Raw genomic sequence first — 21406 nt, forward strand, 5'->3', positions numbered from 1 at the left:
ATAATCTCTGGTTCAGATCAATAAGAAATTTTCAAAGAACTTGCATTATCTCACAATAATGCCTTCTCTTCACTGGTGCAATGCCTATAAATAAATAAAATAAACACGCCTCTCTACCTTGTCATAACGGGCAATACTTCAGAGGAGGACAGTAGTTCTGAAATAGGTCATCTGAGTTAGAAAGAGTTGAACTTTCCTGTACTTCTTCACTAAACATAAAAGAATGGTCTCATTATAGATATAACCAATGCCAAGTGACAAAAACTGGTCCAAATGTCCAGGTCCCCAAAATCCAGCATTAAGTCTGAAGGAAATTTGATAGCAGCCCTAAAAATTCATACATTTGTTGTAATTTTTCTCATTATGTTTCATGAGCACATCATGGCTTTTCTCTGGAGCATACTGGCCCAGATTAGCATGAAACATGCTCCTGTCACTCTTATCCCTGGTGAAAACTTCCTCCTATTTACTGGACAGATTCCTCTTGAGGTACTATAGAGAATGTGACTCTGATCCGCTTTCTTTAGCTTTACTTTTTTCTTAATTTTTTAAAATTAAAAGTCTGTCTGCAGAGTGATTCAAACACTTATCGTTAAAAATCATCAGAATACAGCCAGGTCTCCTGGTTTTTGCCTTCAAGTCCTGCCTCTGCATTGAGCCAAACTAAATACATCAGTGCCCCTCCTCCCACCTCCCTCAGCCTCCAAATAATTTAAGTGTGGGGAAGAAAGTGGATGCAGTCATCACCCACAGCAGAATTTCAAGAAACCCCCCTTCCCATGTTATTACCTTATAGCCAGACTGCCTAGTTTGTGTTGTTTCTGTTGAACATAGTCAACAACGTAGTTGGCTGACAATATTAGTTTCAGGTCCACAAACCTAGTGATTTGACAATTCTATACATTATGAAATGCTCACCACAGTAAATGTAATTACCATCTGCCACCATACGTAGCTATTACAATATTTTTCATTATATTCCCTATGCTGTACTTTTTATCCCTGTCTTATTTATTTTATAACCAGAAGCTTGTACCTCCTAATCCCCTTCACCTGTTTCACCTGCTCCCACCTTTCTCCCCTCTGGCTGTTTTTTTTGATTCCACACATAAGTGAAATCAGATGGCATTTGTCTTTTTCTGTCTGACTTCTTACACTTACATGGTGACTAGATTTGAATCTCAGCTTTGCCAGTTTTGGTTACCCAGCTTTGAGTGAGTTCTTAAGTGTTCCAGGTCTGTTTCCTCATCTGTTAAGTAGAAACAAATAATGACTACCTTCTATAGCTGCTAGGAAGATTAAGTGAATTAAAATGTGCCAGGTCTTTAGAAAAGTTTCCACAGGATAGCAATAATTTGTTTGAAAATAATAATAATAATAATAATAATAATTTGTTTGAAAAACTGAGAGTACCACGGGTTGCCAAGGATGTGAAGCAACTGGAACTCTGATACGTTGCTGGTAAGAATGCATATGGTGCAGCCACTTTGGGAGTTTGAAGTTGCTTATAAAATTAAACACCTACCATATGACCTAGCAATTCCCCTCCTATATATTTACCCGAGAAAAATGAAAGCATTACGTCCACACAAAGACTTGTATGCAAACATGACAGTGGCTGCTTTCATAATAGTGGCTTTTTTCATAAAACTGCAAACAAGTGTCTATCAAACAATGAATGAATGGTCAAACTGGTATATTCACACCATGGAATAAATTACTCGCCAAGAAGAAGGAAGAAATTACTGACACAGGCAACAACATGAATGAATCTCACAAACGTGGTACTCAGTGAAAGAAGCCAGACACACAAGACAACGTATGGTAGGATTCCATTTATAGGACATTCGAGAAGAGGCAAAAACAATAGAGACAAGGACAGACTGGTGATTATTAGGGGTCAGGGGTTGCGGGAGGGCAAGGAGGTTGGCTGCTGGGGGGACAGGGATGTATCTGAGGTGACAGAAATGTGTTATATCTTGATTACAGCAGTGGTTACATGACTGTGTGCACATTTGTCAAAACTCCTCAAACTGTAAAATTAAAATGCATGAATTTTATCGTGTTAAATTATACCTCAAGACAGCTGGGATTATTGTTGTTTGTTTAATTTAAATCATCCTCACAGGTCATCATAAAGAGAGAAACACATATACACAGAAGGGCAATCCCACTCACTTCACCCTAATTTTGTTGCACACTCTCATGAGTTCCCCCAGTTTCCAATGTTGGTAAACTGTTTGCACTATTTAGAAAGAGGACAGTATGATTTAACCTGGGTCTCTTTGCCAGTACAAGATTAGTTTGGGGGTCACAATTTTACTTAACAAAGTAGAAGCTGAACACCATCTTCTCAAGTGCACAGAATCACAGCCTTTCGTTTATTAACTAGGGCTATCAGATAAAATACAGGAAGGCTAATCAAATTTAATTTCAGATGAGCAACAAATCATTTTTAGCATAACTGTGTCCCAAATATTGCATGGGACATGCTTTTTATTTGCTGTATCTGGCAACCTCGTCATTAATCCATGCATGGTCTTTTCTATATATTCATCCACATAATTAACCAATTAAATTAGCCAATTAATAATTAATTGAATAATTAATCTCATCATGTTTTAACTGCAAGGATATAATAGTGACTTTGACTCTAAGTTTCCCCTTAAGAAACCACACAGCAGCCGTAAAGCACTGAGAACTTATTTCAGACTAATGAGAAGTGACTCCTTTAGGATCTTGTCCTGTAGGATCCTGTTAGTCAAATTGTGACCCGCAGACTCAGGGGGTCAGTATCAACTGGTCCTTGTTACAAAAGAATCTCATGCCCACCTAGACCTACAGAATTCAGAAATTGCATTTTAACAAAATCCCTGTATGATAAATCTACACATTAATGTTTTAGGAGCACTGGTTCAGAAAGCTGTGTTTCAGGACAATTCCCAGGAACATAGCAGGTGGAATGGAAGGAAACTGACGGTAAGTATAGAAGCCTCTTACGAAAACATTTTAAAAAGTTCAAGCATTACTTCAATATCTGAATTATGGCAGTAGGTTTGAATAGAAAGGAGCTGAAGTGAAAAACACTCCAATGGAAAAAAAAATCAATAGGATTTGGTAAAGGACTGGATGGAGGAGAGAAAGATGTCAGAATGTGAATGTAAGTCAAGTAGAAGCATTAAAGTGCTCCTAGTACCTTTGGCAGTAGTTCTGTGGTTCTTGAACCTAGCTGCACGTTGTAATCACCTAGGAGTCTTAAAATACCGATGCCTGGGTCCCAACTCCAGAGACACTGATTTATTATTATTATTTTTTAATAATAAATTTATTTTTTATTGGTGTTCAATTTGCCAACATACAGAGAATAACACCCAGTGCTCATCCCGTCAAGTGCCCCCTTCAGTGTCCGTCATCTATTCACCCCCACCCCCCGCCCTCCTCCCCTTCCACTACCCCTAGTTCATTTCCCAGAGTTAGGAGTCTTCATGTTCAGAGACACTGATTTGAAGTGAAGCCTGGGCATTAAAAATTTCTAAATACTTCCCAGGTGATTTTAATGTGCAGCCAAGGTTAAGATCCCCTAGCACACGCACTTTCAATCTATTTGTTTCACTTAGAGTAGCGGTTTTCAACCCTAGCTACACTGCAGAATTATTTGGAGAGCTTTAAAAAGGTATCAGTGTCTACACTCTGCTCTTAGAGAATCAGATTTAACTGGTAATATTTTAGAAGTTCCTCAGTTGATTGTAATGTGCAGCCAGAGTTGAGAACATTTAACTGAAACATACAATTTGGTTGCTAATTTATTAACTTTTTTTTTTTTTCAAGTAAGTATGAATGAAGAGGGAATTCAGGGTTAACAGAAACCAAACCTTCCAGTTAGGTGAAATATAAACCCAAACATTCCATTTGCTTGTTATAATTTCACAATGAAACTTACTTGGAATTAGCTACAATTTTCATGTTTTCAAAACCTCATTTTGAGTCTCCTCAAAAAATCGGTTGATAGTCATTACAATTGGATAATCCCTTTATGAAATAAGCATTATTCAGACACTTCTAATATAATATGAAATAAATGGATTCTAGCCACAACCAAAATTATGTATCTTAGGACAGAATACGGTTCTAGGGTGGTGATGGGGGGTGAGGTAAGGAAATAAAACATCTGAAATCTATTTCTAAGTCCAAGTAAAGTCTCTATCAAGATTCAGCCCTCTCTAAAGTCTAAGTCATAATTTTTATTATTTAACATAATATTTAAGTACTTTGTAGTTAACCTGTCACGATTGTATTATTTCATAAGTATGCAAAGTATAGCTTTATTTTTTCTTCAAAAAGAAAATGTTTCCAAATGACCTTTTATAAAATGGAAAATTGGCTTACCTCTTCCCTATGATTCTTAATTGGCATACAAAGAATACTCTGTGTCTTGTAACCTGTAATTTGGTCAACTTCTGCATTGAACCGAGGATCCTAGTAAGGAAAAAGAAATTCAATTTAATGACTGACCTGTTCAAAGACTGATTTGATTTTTCTGATTTATAAGATTAGAAAAATCTAACCTTCAACTTACCTTATTGCTCTGAATGACAATTTTATCATTGGAAAGACATCAAATCATGTAAGTACCTATCATTTTTGACAAAGATAAATTTATGTCTTTTAGTAGCTAGTGTTCATGAGAAACAAAAAAAAATACAGACTCAAATGTTCAGAAATAAAGAAAATTCAAAATATTAACCAATTTAGACAGCATGCCTTAGACCCATGAGAAAGTGGCAACTCTCCCCCTCTGTAATACAATTTGCCTATTCCCATCTTGCTGATACTCCTGTGCCATCCAAAGGAAAACATCTCTGCTCTGAAACTATAAAATCTACCAACTCCAAAACAACCTGCCTAATATTGACTTTACTTCCCTTGTAAAGGTGTTCTGAAATAGAAATACTTCTATTTCAGGTGTTCATAAGAATTTTAAATATATCATGTATACGTGTGCATAAAAAAAGTTGCATGGCCTCAGTCAGACTGTAAACAATTCCTTAATCTTTGTATTTCTTTTTCCTTTCACAAGTACATCATGAACATTCAATAATCACAAAGGACTTCTCAGGGTGGTAAAGGTTCTAAATGTGGTTAAAGAAAGAAAGGTACAGGCTATTTTCCCTTGAACTTTAGATTGGGAAGATTAAAGTTAGGCTATAAACTTTAGGAGGGGCTTTTTTTTTTTTTTTTTTTTGGTCCCTCACTGGATTTCCAAAACTTGCACAAGAAATCAAAAGCATTTGTTAAAATAAATGAAGGAATTCATTAACAAATGATATCATAATTATCAGTTGTGGTCATTTTTGGCTTATTATAGTTTAAAATAAACATTGTAGGTAAGAAGGAAAACATACTAGAGGAAGTAGACAGATACTACTATAGGTGGTAAGATTAGAATTGAAACAAACATACCAGAACATAAACATATAAAGGAGTGTTGTTCCCCTCAAAGCAAAAACCTTGGGAAGTTACATGCTCAAGCTAATAATAGCAACACTGCTCTAAAAACTATGCTTTTGGAATTCCCTTCAGAGAATATGGAATAGCCACACTGGAAAATCCTTATCTTTGAAGGTCGTTTATTTATTTTTTTAATTAGTCTAAAGTCATGCAACGTCAAAGCTGTGAATTAAAGCAATGATTACAGTAGATTCCATCAACTGGGGTCAGAAATGAGGCCAATTTCCCCAAGAGAGCCAAATTTGGCATTAAAGGCAATTTAAAAAAAAAAAGTTATAAAATGGTAGAAAACCAGTATAAATATTTTACTTTATAAATAAACACTACTGCATTTTTGCTTCTTCTTTTTTTGGGGGGGGAGGGGGCAAACATGCTCAAAGTTACATTAAGACACAGAGAAAATGTTGACTGAATATATTTTTTAAAATTGTTCTTAATATACCATATTGGAATGTATCTAAAAAGATAGAAAGGACACTGATATTGATGTATTAAAGAAGTGACAAAATTATTAACTTATAAAGTGGGGTTGTTCTACAAGCTAATGATCAAAATATGAATATAAATGCATCCTCAGCAATTATTTTGTTAATAAATATTTGAATTATAAGACCAATTTATGAGGAAGAGGACTAAACAACAATCTAATCAAAGCAATAGAGTTTGACAAACTGGAATTAACAGGGCTTTCACAGCTTTGGAGGCATCATACTAGGAATTTAAAATCAACAGCAGCCCTGGATTCCATTTCATTGAAGGAGGTGGGAGTAATGTTTATGCTTCAAATTCACTTTAGGTGAAATCTGGCATCTCAAGGAATTTCCCAATCAATGCGCTCAGTGCAAAGGCAATATGCATAAAGATCTTTAACCCCTTTAGGTCCAGGAAACACCAAAGAAAAAATGGAGCAGTACTATTACTGTGATTATTTTTTCACTGTTCATGAGAACATGACAGTGTAAAACAAAACAAAATAAAGCCTTGGATATCCACTTCCTAAAATAAAGCAATTGGTACCAGACTTGCCTTCTTAGTGAAAACTGTAAGACTGGACCAAATGTATGAGACAACTAAATCACAAATCATGAAAAAGGGAAATACACAGGACAACCACTTTGGCTTTCTTCCTTGTGGCATTTTCCTGCTGGCAAGAAGGCAGGCGGTATCCAAGTGTAGCAAGGGTTCCAAATGGAACTGAAAGACTTCAGGGCTTCTAAAGTGGCTAAAATTTGCACAGCAAAGTACCTAATAAGAGAGCTATGCTGGGGGGATTTGGGGGAGAGATAAAAGGAAGACTGAATGGCTACTCACTTCACACATGTATAGGGCAAGACTCTTAAGAGAACCAGCTAAAAATTATGTTGAAGGTTGAAAGCAGAATGGAACACCAATTAGGGAAGAAATGTTTGGAGACACTGGAGTTCTAGCTCAGCCATTCCATCTCAAGCATTCAGTTGACACAAAAAAAGCCACTCCTTAGGAGTAAGGACCATACCCTAGATTTCAGGGGCATTCCCTAAGACCATATTCAAAACTAAAATATATCTACCCAATAATAACACCAAGCCGGACAGGACCAAAAAGATCTTTCAGTAATTGCACTGCCCTATTTAAAGAAAGATGGTATGATCCAAATGCCCTGCAAAGAAACATGTACAATGTCCAACATACAATCAAAAATCACATCATATGTGAAGAAAACAGGAAATTGAAAGGTCATTCAGATATTGAAGTTAACAGAGCAGGACTTTAAGGCAGCTATTATAAATGTACTTAAGGACTTAAAGACAAATGTGGTAATGAAGAGATGGGAAACTATAAAAAAAAAGATAATAAAATAAAATTTAAAAACTTATTTTAAAAAACCCAAATGGAAACTCTGGAGCTGAAAAGTACTGTGTCTAAAATGAAAAGTTCATTGACAGATTTAACAGCACATTAAAAACAATGAAGAAAAGACAGATCTTAAAAAGTTAGCAGAGCCTTGGTGTTTTCTGGGACAATATCAAGTGGTCTAACATACGCGTATATATAATTGAAGCCCCAGAGAGAAGAAAGAGAATAGAGTGGAAAAATACTTAAAGACATAGGCCAAAATTTCCCCAAAGTTAGTGAAAACCTTAAACTTACACATATAGTATGAAAATTATATATAGCAAGAAACATATAAGATGAAAATATGGAGCAGAGCTGACTTCTCATGAGAAAAACGAAGAACAAAAAGTGGAAAAGCTCTTAAAATGTTGAAAGAAAACTACTATTAACTGAGAATTGTTGATCCAATAAAATATCTTTCAACAACATAAGCAAAATAAAGGCATTTTCTGATAAACTAAAACTGAATTTGTCACCACCAGGCCTGTATCACAAGAAGTGCTAATGAAAATTGTTCAGCCTCAAGGAAAAGCTACCAGAATCTACACGAAGGAGTAAAGAGCTTGGAACTTGGCTTAAACATGTACACAAATACGTAAAGAACTAGGAAGCTTGGGTCTTCATTTTTGGAGAAGGAACAACCCGACAGACAAAGAAAAAGAAAAACAAAATGCACTTTGAGGTGTTAGATTGAAATTGGAGGTATCAGTAAGAATTCATTGTTTTTAATATAGGAAGCAGATAGATATAAAAACAAATAAAATATGGGCATATGTGTCTATTTATATCCTTCATTCCTAGCTCCTAGCTCTGTCTACTGACATACTGGTAGCAACAAACACATACCAGAAGCAATGAACACAACCCATACTCAGATTTTAGTTTCTATCTTGATTACCATTCCCTCCAGTGAAAGGAACCACAGTTGCTTGGGAAAAAGAATGATAATAGGGCTAGGAGGAGGAAAGTATAAAACAGGCATGGAACATACTGATAAGCCAATTAGAACTTTCAGCCCAAGAAAATGAGAAAGCCCAGAGTGAAGACAACCTATCAAAAAGATACAGGAACCTGGCAAATCTGATATAATTTGAGAATCTGATAAACTTATTGCACAAAATAAAAATCCATGAGTCCACAGTGATATGAATAAATGAATGAATGAATACAAAAGGTAAACTCTTCTTTAAATGAGAATGCCAACTAAAAAATACAGAACATGTGATGGAGTTAGAAAATGTGGATGCTAAACCAGTAAATGTAGGTTCATAAAGAAAAGAATATTTAGGGCAGCCTGGGTAGCTCAGCGGTTTAGCGCTGCCTTCAGCCCAGGACGTGATCCTGGAGACCCGGAATCAAGTCCCGTGTCGGGCTCCCCGCATGGAGCCTGTTTCTCCCTTGGCCTGTGTCTCTGCCTCTCTCTCTCCTTGTGTCTCTCATGAATAAATAAATAAAATCTTAAAAAAAAAAAAAGGAAAAGAATATTTACACAATATCAAAGTATCTTACCATAAGATATTTATTAATTATAATACAAAAACTGTAACCTTATAGTGGAGAAACCTAGTGAACACCACTAACCAAGTTTTTAAAATTAATATAATCAACACTAGGGTAAACTAATATCACATGTTTCCTGATAACATATGCTGAGAAGACTATTAGTATTTAATAAAATATATATTTCGTCTTTGTCCCAGGTTCCTGGCACAGGGCTCCTAAAACCCTTGTAATTCCCTGAGAAATAGGAAAGTCCTTTGATAGTCATAGCAAGCCCCGTTTAACCATACCTAACTTCATTCTAATAAGATGAGTCATAGGGAGAGTATCCCTGATAGCTTCCAGATGGGGACCAGAAAAACCAAATGACTTATTAGAGGGTTAGAACTGTGAGCCCCACCCCTGACCTCTAGAGAACAGAGAGGGGGCTGGAAATTGAATGTAGACATCAATGGATTTAATCAATCATGCCTACATAATGAAACCTTGATTTAAAAAAAACAAACAAACAAACAAACAAAAAACAGAACAATGCTGTCTGCAGGAGTGTCTGGGTTGATGAAGATATCTATGTGCTGGGATGGTGGTGCACACCCTGGAAAGGGCATGGAATTTCTGTGTCACCCACCTCCCATTCCTTGCTCCAATGCATCTCTTCCATTTAGGTGTTCCTGAATTGTAGCCATTATAATAAAACTGTAACTATATATAAATGCCTTCTTGAGTTCTATAAGTCATTCTAGCAAATTATTGAACCTGAGTGGGGAAATCACCTTATTTGTAGATAGACATAAATGTGAGTAGCCTGGGGACCCTGTTGGTGACTGGTATCTGAACTGGGAACTGGGGACAATCTAGTGGGACTGTGGAGTCTGTACTACCTGGTAGCAGTAGAGTGTCAGAAGTTAGTTACTAGTGGTCGTTAGTGCTAACTACTAGTAGTTAGAATCAGGATTGAATTGGATTGTAGGACATCTAGCTGGTGAAGAAGTAAAGAACTGACTTGTTTGGAAAACCAGACAAGGTCTCAACATTGACATCGGTGGTATTTCTGCCCAAAATACCTTACTTGAATCTCCTCAAAAAGACTTTCTACAGAATAACTAGCCTGAACTCTCAAAATATACATCAAGAAAAATAAACACTAAAAAACGATTCCAGATTTAAAGGAGACTAAAGAGACATGACAAGCATATGCACTATATAATTTGGGATTAGATCCTTGATGAGAGGAAAAATATAACTATAAAGAACATTAATAGAACAATAGATTAAATTTGACTATGGCCTATTAGGAAGTAGCATTATATCATAAAATTTCCTGATTTTGAAAAATTATTATAATAGTATAAAAGAATATTTTTAGAAAATATTCTCTGAAATATCTAGTAAAAATGTTTCCAACTTATTAAGTGGTTCAGAAAAATAATATGCATAGGGGCGCCTGGGTGGCTCAGTTGGTTGAGTGACAGACTCTTGACTTTGGCTCTTTGAGATTGAGCCCAACATTGGGCTCCACACTCAGGGTGGAGCCTGCTGGAGATTCTCTCTCTTCTCCCTCTGACCCTGCCCCCTACTCATGCTCTCTAAAATAAATAAATAAAATCTTAAAAAAAAAAAGAGAGAAAAATAGTATGCATATATTGCTTACATGCATTGTATATAGATAAAGAAAATGATAGAGCAAATGGAGCAAAACATAAACAACTGGAGAATCTGGGGAAAGTGTATATGAAGTTTCTTATACCAGTCTTAAAACTTTTCCGTAAGTTTGAAATTACATAAAAATAAAAATAACAGAAAACAACACAGCAGTCTTACTGATATAGGGGCTAGTTTTCTTCCACAGAGTGGCATTTTTAAGATAATCCCAAAAGATTATTAGAACACTAAAAGACAGATATACCAAATCCCAAACTATGTTCCCTGGGGCAAATTAGATCATGGCAGATTAGCAAATTTATCAAAACTAAAACAATTTATCAAAATTAAAACAATTGTTACTTCTTTCTCCTAAAATTGACTTTGGAAATCATTTTATTCATCAGATTGAGAACTCATACTCTCATTTGAGAGAGCTCATATTTCTTTAAGAAAACATCTTGACAAAGTGAGATGTGCAAAGTGAGCTTATTTATCTAGACAAGGAATAGAAAAGTAGGAATGAAGTCACCAGGGTGGGAAGAATAGCAGTTACATGGTAAAGGTCACATGAGTACAATGAGACCCCCTCCCTAAAAACCTGCAAGTCTTCTCCTTAGAAACCATGGTACGACATGCAGTGCTTGTCCTATGGAAACAGAACAGTAGTCAAAGTTTTGCATTCCAGTTGACTTGGGAGGAAGAGGAGTGTTTTGACAATATAAATCCTTTGACAGGAAATCTTGGGGAATCTTAAGGCTTCTGTAGGACATGAAACTAACGTGTTCAAGGCAACCTGAGATGGTCAATTTTAAGTGTCAACTTGACTAAGCTAAAGAATGCCCAAATAGCTCGTAAAGCATTGTTTCTGGGTTTCTGGGTATGCATGTAAGGATGTCTCCCGAAGAGATTGGCATTTGAATCAATAAACTGAGCAAAGATTTTTACCAACGCAGGTTGGCATTATCCAAATCACTGAGGGCCTGAACAGAACGAAAAGGCAGAGGAAGGACAAATTCACTCTCTCTGGTTAAGCTGAAACATCTGTCTTCTGCTCACCTCCCTCCATTGAAGTTCCTGATTCTCAGGCTTTTGGACTCAGAGCTACACCAAACTCACACCACTGGCTACCCAATTCCCAGATCTTCAGACTCTGAATTATACCACCAGCTTTCCCGGTTGTCCAGCTTGCAGGCAGCAGGCAGATCACAGAACTACTATGCCTCCATTATTGAGCCAGCTAATTTCTGTAATAATCCTCTCCATATATATACTTATATATTCATATATATATATATTTATATACTCACGTATACATTTCTCTAAGTAACCCTAGATACTGGATGGTATCCAGTTTTCATATTAAAGGAGAACACCAAACACATTTATACAGTTGTTCTGATTATGTGATAATATCTTATCATCAGGGACGCCCGGGCAGCTCAGCAGTTAAGTGTCTGCCTTCAATCCAGGGTGTGACTTGGGAGACCTGGGATCGAGTTCTGCATCGGGCTCCCTGTATGGAGCCTGCTTCTCCCTCTGCCTCTGCCTGTGTCTCTGCCTCTGTGTGTGTGTGTCTCATGAATAAACAAAATATTTTTAAAAATATATCTTGTCATCAATAAATGGGTGCCATATCCAAGAAAGTTACATGAATGATGAGCTGATGCAGGAGGAGATGATGGGTGATTGAACTTCTACATATAGGCAGCAAACACCCTGTCTTTGGTATTTGTGGTCTGATTGAGAATCACTGATTTAAGTTGTGGATTTTGTTTTGTACTTTCAATATAGGAATGTGCTATCTTATTAGTAATAAAAGAGTTGAATTCTCCAATTTATATCATTCTGTCACAAGGTTTTACAAAATGAATCAAGTGTTGATCACTTCTTATAATTGACTTATATGTAAGACTTTTTTTTTTTTTATCTTCAATCTGAGCGTCATTATTTCTCATGGTCACCTTGTGGTTTTCCACTGCTACATTACAACTTGTCAAGGGTTCTGTGGTCAAATAGGCTTTATGAAATACTGCTATGGGGTGTCATTTATACAGATGCCAGTTTGAAGAGGTAGGACTCAGAAAACAGAACGCATTTTCCTGTTCTGGCTACTTTCACAAAAAGCTCTGAGGCACTCTTGATTATTGGAATTATGGGTGGGGCTGAGTAATGAATTATCCATTAGCCAAGGGATTTCCACTGTCAACAGCAATGTAAACTGCATGCCACGGATCAACTCCACACCTTTGGAATGAAATTCCTGGGACACGATTCACTTCAGCAAGGGCCACTATAAACACAGATCAAGGGTGATAAGGGGAGTCAGCAATATGAAGAGGCCACAGGAAGAGAGGCTTCACACCGGATGCACTGCAAATCAGGGACATGGGCCTCTTTCAGAAAGCAGTGCAAGAATTAGATCATTCATTACTGCGAAACGAAACTTATGCTGTCAAAACTTTGACAGTGGTAAGCATATTAACCAAAATGCATGTAAGTGAGGAAATTCTCAGAGCTGCAGCAGCTTAGAACCACACAACAAATGAAGGCATTCTCAGCAAAGCTGAAGCCTATTTACGGTCCTACTGTACTTGGGACTATAGTGCCCTTGAAAAGCGGAAACCCAGCTGTCACCTAAGACAGGAAGGGAATTCTGCAAATTTGGCAGCAACCCTTCAGCTGTGTCCTTAATACCCGTCTTGTAGTCTGCTACGGTGTGACGTTACTACAGGGCTTGCAGAAGACATGGAGATAGCTCCAGGAAGAATCAAAATGGAAGAAATGGATTGTACACCCTTGTACAGAATGGATTCTGAAAAATACCTCATGATTTCACTACCTGCACTATCAGATCTGTCCCCAAATCCCTGCCCTCAGTGTTCCTCACTAGTTACCATATTTATTCACCCAGCTTCAAACCCTCACTTATCCCTGACTTCTCCAACCCCCTCACTCCCATTTTAGCTGCCACCTCTGGCAGATTCCACTTCTTCACTGGAAATCCATTCCCTTCTTTTGCTCATTAAGGCCAGTGCCCTGGTTCAGGTCCTCACTTCCTCATACTATTAAGTTATTTATCCTCCTAGCTTCTAGTATTTTTCATTTTACGACCACTGTAAAGTTCATCCTGGTAAATCAGTCTGAATCATAACGACCTTAATCTAACCACCATAATCTAACCACCTTCAATTATTCCTCATGGCTCTGGACCGCAGACATATCCTTCAGCCTGGCATCCAAGAATCCAGTAATTTCCGGGCTCTGTCCCCATAACACCTCAATGTCTACACTATTACCCACACATGTCCATTCAAGCACCACATGGTGGGTTCTTTCAACTTCTCTTTACATCTGGATCTCACCTTGCACACAAACAATCTATTCAAATCCTAACTATTTTCCAGGATCCATATCAAGCATTCCTTCCTCAAAGAAACATTTCTCTGCTCCCCAAGTAATGTCATCTCCTACATCCCTGAACCTACCACATTTTTCTATTATAAGCATATCTATTATGATATGCTTTCTATGCTTCTTATCTATCTTATCTTCTATATAATTTTCACTTAAGACTTGACTATGTGCCAGGCCTTGTATTAAGCATCAGGAATACAGGGGTGAATAAGACAGCAATGACCCCTCAAATCACACAGAGGAGTTGCAAGCCAGGATCACCACAGAGCACTGAGAGCGTACCATAGAGAAGGTCGCTAGGCCAACTGTTCTATCAAGGTGTTAGAAAATACCTGATAAACAAAGTGTCATTCAATTCACATGCTCTGTTTAAAAACCATAATTCTATTAATAAAAAAGATCATTTTAAATGGGAAATTTGAAGAATCATATAGTATAATCTTTAAGTCCATAATTAAAGACCCATATACAATTGCAGCAAAAGTGGAAGAATGTCCAATATCCCTGCTTAAATATTTTACAGCAACAATTACAATTTTTTGAAGACATATATTTTTTGTCTAATAAAATAAATCAAAGAAAGGATGAAAAGAAAGAAAATCAGATCTTGGTGTCAATGGGGCTTCAAATGAATGTAAAAAGACTACTGGTTTGGTTTTTTGACAGTTTTTGGATCAAGTGTTTTAGAATCTCACTAATATCCCCAGAATTTCATGTGGATATAACATAGATAAGGATATGTATACTCGGGAGGAAAAAAAAGAAGAGAATACAACTATGAGATGAACTATGTTAAATTATCATAAGGAGAAAAACAAGACAGGGACACCGGGGTGGCTCAGCGGTTGGGCATCTACCTTCGTCTCCGGGAGTGACTCCAGAGTTTCAGGATCGAGTCCCGCATCGGGCTTCCCATGAGGAGACTGCCCCTCCCTCTGCCTTTGTCTCTGCCTCTCTCTGTGTCTCTCATGAATAAATGAATAAAATCTTTTAAAAAATTTTAAAAAGGACAAGATTTCTCTATGGCCCATATCCTTGACTCAACCACCAGTAAAGAAACTCTGGCATTTAAAAGCGGGGAAAGTTCCGGGGTGCCTGGGTTGCTCAGTTAAGTGTCAGACTCTTGGTCTGGGCTCAGGTCATGATGTCGAGGTCATGGGATCGAGCCCTGAGTGGGGCTCCGTGCTCAGCACAGAATCGGCTTGAGATTCTTGCCCCTTCCCTCTCCTTCTTCCTGTTCTCTCTCTCTCCTAAATAAATAAGTAAATAAAATAAAATAAAATTTCTTAATGAATAAATAAAAGATGGAAAAGTTCTTCCCCCCCAAAACAAAACAAAACAAGAAAAAGTTCTTCCCATACATACCAGTTTTAACTAAGTATGCAAATTACTACCTTTCAGTGATCCTATTACATCTCAGTTTGAAACATCGCCCACGATTCACATCAAGTGTCCAACGTTCCACCCCGTTTCTCTCCTCACCCCACTCACCCGTCTCAGTGATCCCTATTTACCTCATAAGCATCTTTGATGTTCAAGGGCTCACCAAGTGCTGCCACATGTCCCACAATGCCTTTGTTCCATTCTAAGCGGATACAGTTATTTGAAGCTTCTTCCAGTGTTGAACCTTCTGCAACATCAAACAGGCGGCTGATAAGAAACTTGTCATTGGAGCTGTCCTCACAGACAAGAAACAGGGAATAGCGATCGGCGGAGATAAGTCCATGAATATGCAAGAAAATTTTATGACATAAGGCTGTGACATCCAAATGACTAGAAATATCTTTCACTAATTCCAAGAGTCTCGAGCACTGGTCCCCTTCATCATTATCAAACCTTGGGGGGGTTAGAGGCATCTGTTCCTTCTTTTCTGAGTCAGCGAGGAAGCTCACAGTACCCTCAGAATCTTTGACGACAATGGGTCTAAGAGGCCGGTCAAATTCAGAGGCAGAGATTTTCCTGGTTGGTGTGCCAGGCGCACTGCTGTCTGCACGGGAACTCTGCTGCGAGGAGCAAGAGCAAGATTCTGCGTGGCCTCTGATGCCTTCTTTACACACAGGGATGGTGTGGACTCTCTCGGCGAACCAGGCATTGACCATTTCTCTGCAGAACAGAATGAAGACATACTAAATAGTTAAGAAAGAAAGGTGCTATCTCTCTCTGAAAGCTGCTAACAATTCTCTCACAGCAAACTGCTTAGACAATAATTCATTTTTTCACGGAAATTAAAAACAAGATGGTTTATTTCAGACAATTATATTTTGGAAAACTGTAAAGAACAATTGCTTCAATTAACATTATAATAAAGTCTGATGCCTATAAACATATTTTCAGATATCTGATTTACAATGCATAAAGCATCAAGTCTGCTTCTTTGAAAAGCAGTTTGCATAAAAGACACTAAATTTGACCACAGTCTTAAGAAAACATAAATATAAAAATTAACTCACTGTTTAAAACGCACAACTTGTTTTGAACTTAAATATTTGAAAATTTAAAACAAATATTCATCAAATTTGGTTAGCTAATATGCTAAATGTTAGATAACTTTATCTATATTACTAATATACAGATTAGATTTAGAAAAGGGAAAATATAAACAATTTGATCTGGTATATTGAAAGATTATAGATTCTGTAAATAGTATACTAATAATGCTTGTTCAATAATGGTACAAATGATCTCTTCTAGATCATCTACTCCTGGTATAAAGGAAGAAAATTAAAAAGTAAGCAATAGCTAATTTTAAAAATTTAGTCCAAGCAAATTTAAATTATTTAAATTATGTGAAAGAGATCCATTGAGTTGAAGGCTTCACGGTGCATGATTTTTTTCAAACAAACATCAGATTATACACATCAAAATGACTGTTCAATTCAAATGATTCCATTTGGAAAAATGTTTCATATCAATGGATAGTGCGTTACTTCAAACATTTTTGGAGCTCTTCTTTTGAAACTAACTTCAACGAAAATTCATAAGGTAAAAAGAGGATATTAGTTTTCTCCAAAAGTTAGATCTTCTTCTTCACTAAGCCCTTCTCTCAAACACATAAAACCAAAACCAAAACCAAAAAAAAAAAAAAGTAAACACAAAAAATCCTAGAGTAACAGCTAACTTAGTAACTCTTATGCATAAAATTTGACTTTTCCCAAAATTCAAATTTACCTCCAAAAGACAGAAACTTGCTAACACTAACAATGTTTAAAAGAATCTGCCCATGATAAAAGCAATGCAATCCCCACTCTATAAGGACATATTGATTATTTTCACTAAAAGGCCAGGACAAAAAGAGTTGGACTATGCACTATTTTCTTTTTTTTTTTTTTTTTTTTTTTGAGACTATGCACTATTTTCGAGAGTATTTATATATAGGCATTCTTCAATCTTTTTGTCGGTAGTAAAAATTGTTACCACCTTGATGGAGGGTAAACAGGCAACATCTAACCATCTTTTAAATGCATTTATCCTTTGTTCCAGAAGTTTTACACATGTGGCAAAAGAAGTACCAGCATATTTCCTGTAGCACTATTTGTTATAGCAAAGATAGTAAGCTACCTATACCACATCTGGAAGGCTGGTTAAATACATAATGACACATTTATACAATGGAATACAAGGCAGACATTGAAAAATAGTTATTTCACTTAATAAATTTCCATAACTTATTAAATCTCCATAATTTATTAAGTGAAAAAAGAAGAATACAGAGGGAAAAAAGAAGAGGCTGCTTTATTTCTGAATCTTTACTAAGTTTTCCATTTTTGAGATATTCTCTTGATCATTTTATTTTGAAGAACAATGTATTATTTGGTAAATATCTATTATTCTGAAATAGTACCAGTCTAGAATGGAATGGGTAAAAAAAATAATAACACAGATATTATCAGGATGACCACAGAATTTCAAGTGCTGGATACAGATATAAAAGCCTTTCAAAAAAAAAAAAAAAAAAAGGCCTTTCAAAGACCCCTTTAAGGAGAAACACTTCCATAACCACCGCCCCCCAAATTGCAGTAGTGGTGCCAAAGACACTGATGTCAAAAATGCCTGTGAAGCTGTCAAAAATGCATAGGAGGGCAGCCCAGGTGGCTCAGTGGTTTAACACTGCCTTCAGCCCAGAACGTGTCCTGGAGACCCGAGATCGAGTCCCACATTGGGCTTCCCAGCAGGGAGCCTGCTTCTCCCTCTGCCTGTGTCTCTGCTTCTCATTCTCTCATAAACTTAAAAAAAAAAAAAAAAAGAAAGAAAGAAAGAAAAGAAAAAATGTACAGGAAGTTTCTGAATAAAATTGTTTTGTAAGATGTAGACAGAAAAAAAAGCACTATATCTAAATTAATATATTTTATGTGATTTAAAGATATGTAGATGTAGCTTAAATTGCGAAATCAATATAAAAATGGGCATTTGAATTATTTCAGCTACCAACCTAAAATTTAGTCAAATGATTTCTTATCTTCTTATTGGAAAATGCTGATCAACTTTTTTTTAAATCAAAACACCTACTTGACAAGCCCACGTAGATATCTAAACAGACAACTTAAAATGGCAAAAACAGAATTCCTTTTTTTTTTAAAAAAAGCAGAATTCCTAATGATACTCAGATTACTACAATCTCACTGCCTGCCAGTTTTCCTTATATTAATAAAAGCATTATCATCTCCCTAGTTACTCAAATCAACATCTAAATTTGTTTCCTTCAAATCTCACATCCAAGCCAAGCCCCATCTATGTGACTCCCCAAAGCTTGTATCCCAATCTGGTCATTTCTATCTCTTACGTTACATCCTGGTCTAAGTCCACTATGGCTATAGCCTCCTCACTGGTCTCTCTGTATTATACTTGCCCCCTTTCAATCCATTATCTCCATAGCAGCCTGAGGAATCTTTAAACAAAGTATATCTTAACATCATAATTATGCTACTTGGTGTCTCAGTGACTAAAGAATAAAACTCAAACTCTTTCAATCCCCTACCATTGTTCCACTTGCCCAGGCTGGCCTCCCTGGTGCTCCTCAAGCACACCAAGCTCTAACTGTCCTCAGTCTGGAATGTTCTCCCCTCACCTTCATCTGGCTGATCACAGCTTCTGCATCTCTACCCAGACAGGTCTTCCCTGATCGTGCCGCCTAAAGTGGCCTTTGACACATGATGGTCTCACTTCACAGCACCTAAATTCTTATTAGTTGATCTGTTGTTTTATTGTCTGTCTCCTCCAACCAGATGTAAATTTCATCAGAGCTGCCGGTCTGCCCTGTTCCCGTGCTGAGAAAATGCCTGTCTCATAGTGTGTCTACAACAAATAATTTTTGAGTGAAGTGAATGGATCAATAAATAAGGCTCCTAAATGAACTACAACAAAAGGGACAGCAGTCTTTGATTATCTGAACGCTGGTATATCTGTTGCATAAAATCAGCACTGCGGTTTAACTATAAATATTTATCACCTCTTGGATGTAAGCCTCATAACCAACTATGTTTAATTTATCCTCATAAAACCTGCAGGGCCTACTATATGTCTTAAATGGAGCCAGGACTTAAAAATTCTGTTATATGGTTTTCATTACTATATTTGTCTCACAACTGTTTTGTTTTGAATTATTTTCTTGGAGGGATGAACTCAGTGTTAAATTATACAGGAAAGCGGATCTAGTATATTCGCTCATTCAATCAACAATTTTTATTCACCACCACTCATGAGGGAAGGGATTTCTCATGACCACATTATTGATTATCTGAGTCCCTGTAGTTATATGCTTACGTAGGAAAACATACCTTATCACTTAGAAACACTCACATAGGAACCAACCCACAATTAAATCAAATCATTTCTTACACCTCTCTCTCCTTAGACATTCCTTGCAAGTTTTCCAGTATATGACCTATGTGACTATAAGAAGTGGGCCTTTCCTTTTAAAATAATCTAGCCTCCTCTGATAATTTTTAAATACTTCAATTTCTGTATACAAATAACCTGCAAATCAAAATTAAAATGCTTATGTAGGATACAGAATTTCTAGAGGTAAGTCAAAGGTAATGTTGGAGAACCATCACAATACATTACAATTGTTTGCAATTACATTACAATATTACACAAAGCCACTGACAATTTAGGGCCACGCCCAATTAAAGACAGCTTACAAATCAAGAAAGAATCAACAAAGATAATGACATAATAGATACTTGAAAAGAGAATTTTATTTAAATAATTATACTCAAGATTAAGAAGCGTCCTTGAAAAAACAGATGAAATCTTCAGATACTAATTTGAAAATTATTTTTTGAAAAAAAAAAAAACAAAAAAAGAAACAACAGAAGTCTCTATAATCCTGCTGTAAAAGTCAAACACGAAGGGGACGCCTGGGTGGCTCAGTGGTTGAGCATCTGCCTTTGGCTTGGGGCATGATCCCAAGGTCCTGGGATCAAGTCCTGCATTAGGCTCCCCACAGGGAAGCTGCTTCTCCCTCTGCCTATATCTCTGCCAGTGTTTCTCAAGAATAAAGAAAAATAAAATCTTTAAAAAAAAAAGTCAAACATGAAGAAGTAAAGTTAATTGGTTATGGAATCATTTTTGTCAAAACTGTTTATTCTAACAGTGAGCATGGAATTTTCATTATAATCTAAATTGTATTAAATCTAGGATAAGATTAAATTACTTTCATATTCTGTGGTTCCATTTTCATGATAAAGTTCCAATCAAAACCTTTCCACTCATTTTTTTCATTTTAATTGCATTTATGTTTAAATATCTTTATTTTTTATAGAAGGAATTATTCTCATAAGGTAAAGATCTGATGTGTCAGGCACTATGCTGGGGACCAGAGATATAGTAATGAGCACCTCCAGGCATACTATTCAGTGATCACTCTTCCAAAATTGAGGTTTATGTTGTGTTCAGGAGTTAATTTATATTTTGGATTTTGCCATCACGTGAAGTAAATGTAAATGCATATAAATGAATAAAGACGGAAAAGATGACTATGAACAGATATAAGGGTAAAAAGTACCTGATGGGATTCAAGAAACCTAGATGATACTTCTGACTGGCCAAATCACTTCTGTGGCCTAGGATAGGATCTCTCTTTTCATTTCTCTTCCTTGATTTTGTGGGATTTTTGAAAAGTACTCACATGAATGATACTGAAAAAAAGGGGGACACCATTTTATTTAAACCTGGTAAGGCAGGCATTAACAACCCTGCTTTCTAAATTATGAAGCTAAATTAAATGGCTGAGCCAAAGACATTCTATTTGGTAGCAAAATCAGGAATCAAATCCAGGTCTCCTTTTTCAAGTCCTACGGCCTGTAAGAATATAAACAATTCCAGAACATCAATGCTTACCACAAAGGAGGTGCTCTGTAACTTCTAGCTACATTCAAAAGAGCCAAACTCAAATTCAACCATACAAGGCATAGAGAGAATAAGATAACTTACAATAACACATTCTCTAACTTAATTTTTTGCA

At 36.5% G+C, this 21406-nt stretch overlaps 1 protein-coding gene across 5 annotated transcripts in view; it reads right to left on the reverse strand.

Annotated features, from left to right (window-relative positions):
• PDE5A (phosphodiesterase 5A) overlaps positions 1-21406 on the reverse strand; it is a 133519-nt gene that overhangs the window by 97675 nt on the left and 14438 nt on the right. For all 5 annotated transcript variants that reach the window (XM_077882466.1, XM_077882465.1, XM_077882462.1 and 2 more), the window contains exons 2-3: positions 15456-16044; positions 4387-4476 (exon numbers count right to left, since the gene is read on the reverse strand). In XM_077882466.1, the coding sequence (XP_077738592.1) occupies positions 4387-4476; positions 15456-16044 (679 nt within the window). The remainder of the gene's footprint in view (positions 1-4386; positions 4477-15455; positions 16045-21406) is intronic.

Source organism: Canis aureus, chromosome 33 (assembly GCF_053574225.1).
Source record: "Canis aureus isolate CA01 chromosome 33, VMU_Caureus_v.1.0, whole genome shotgun sequence".
Classification (NCBI taxonomy): domain Eukaryota; kingdom Metazoa; phylum Chordata; class Mammalia; order Carnivora; family Canidae; genus Canis; species Canis aureus.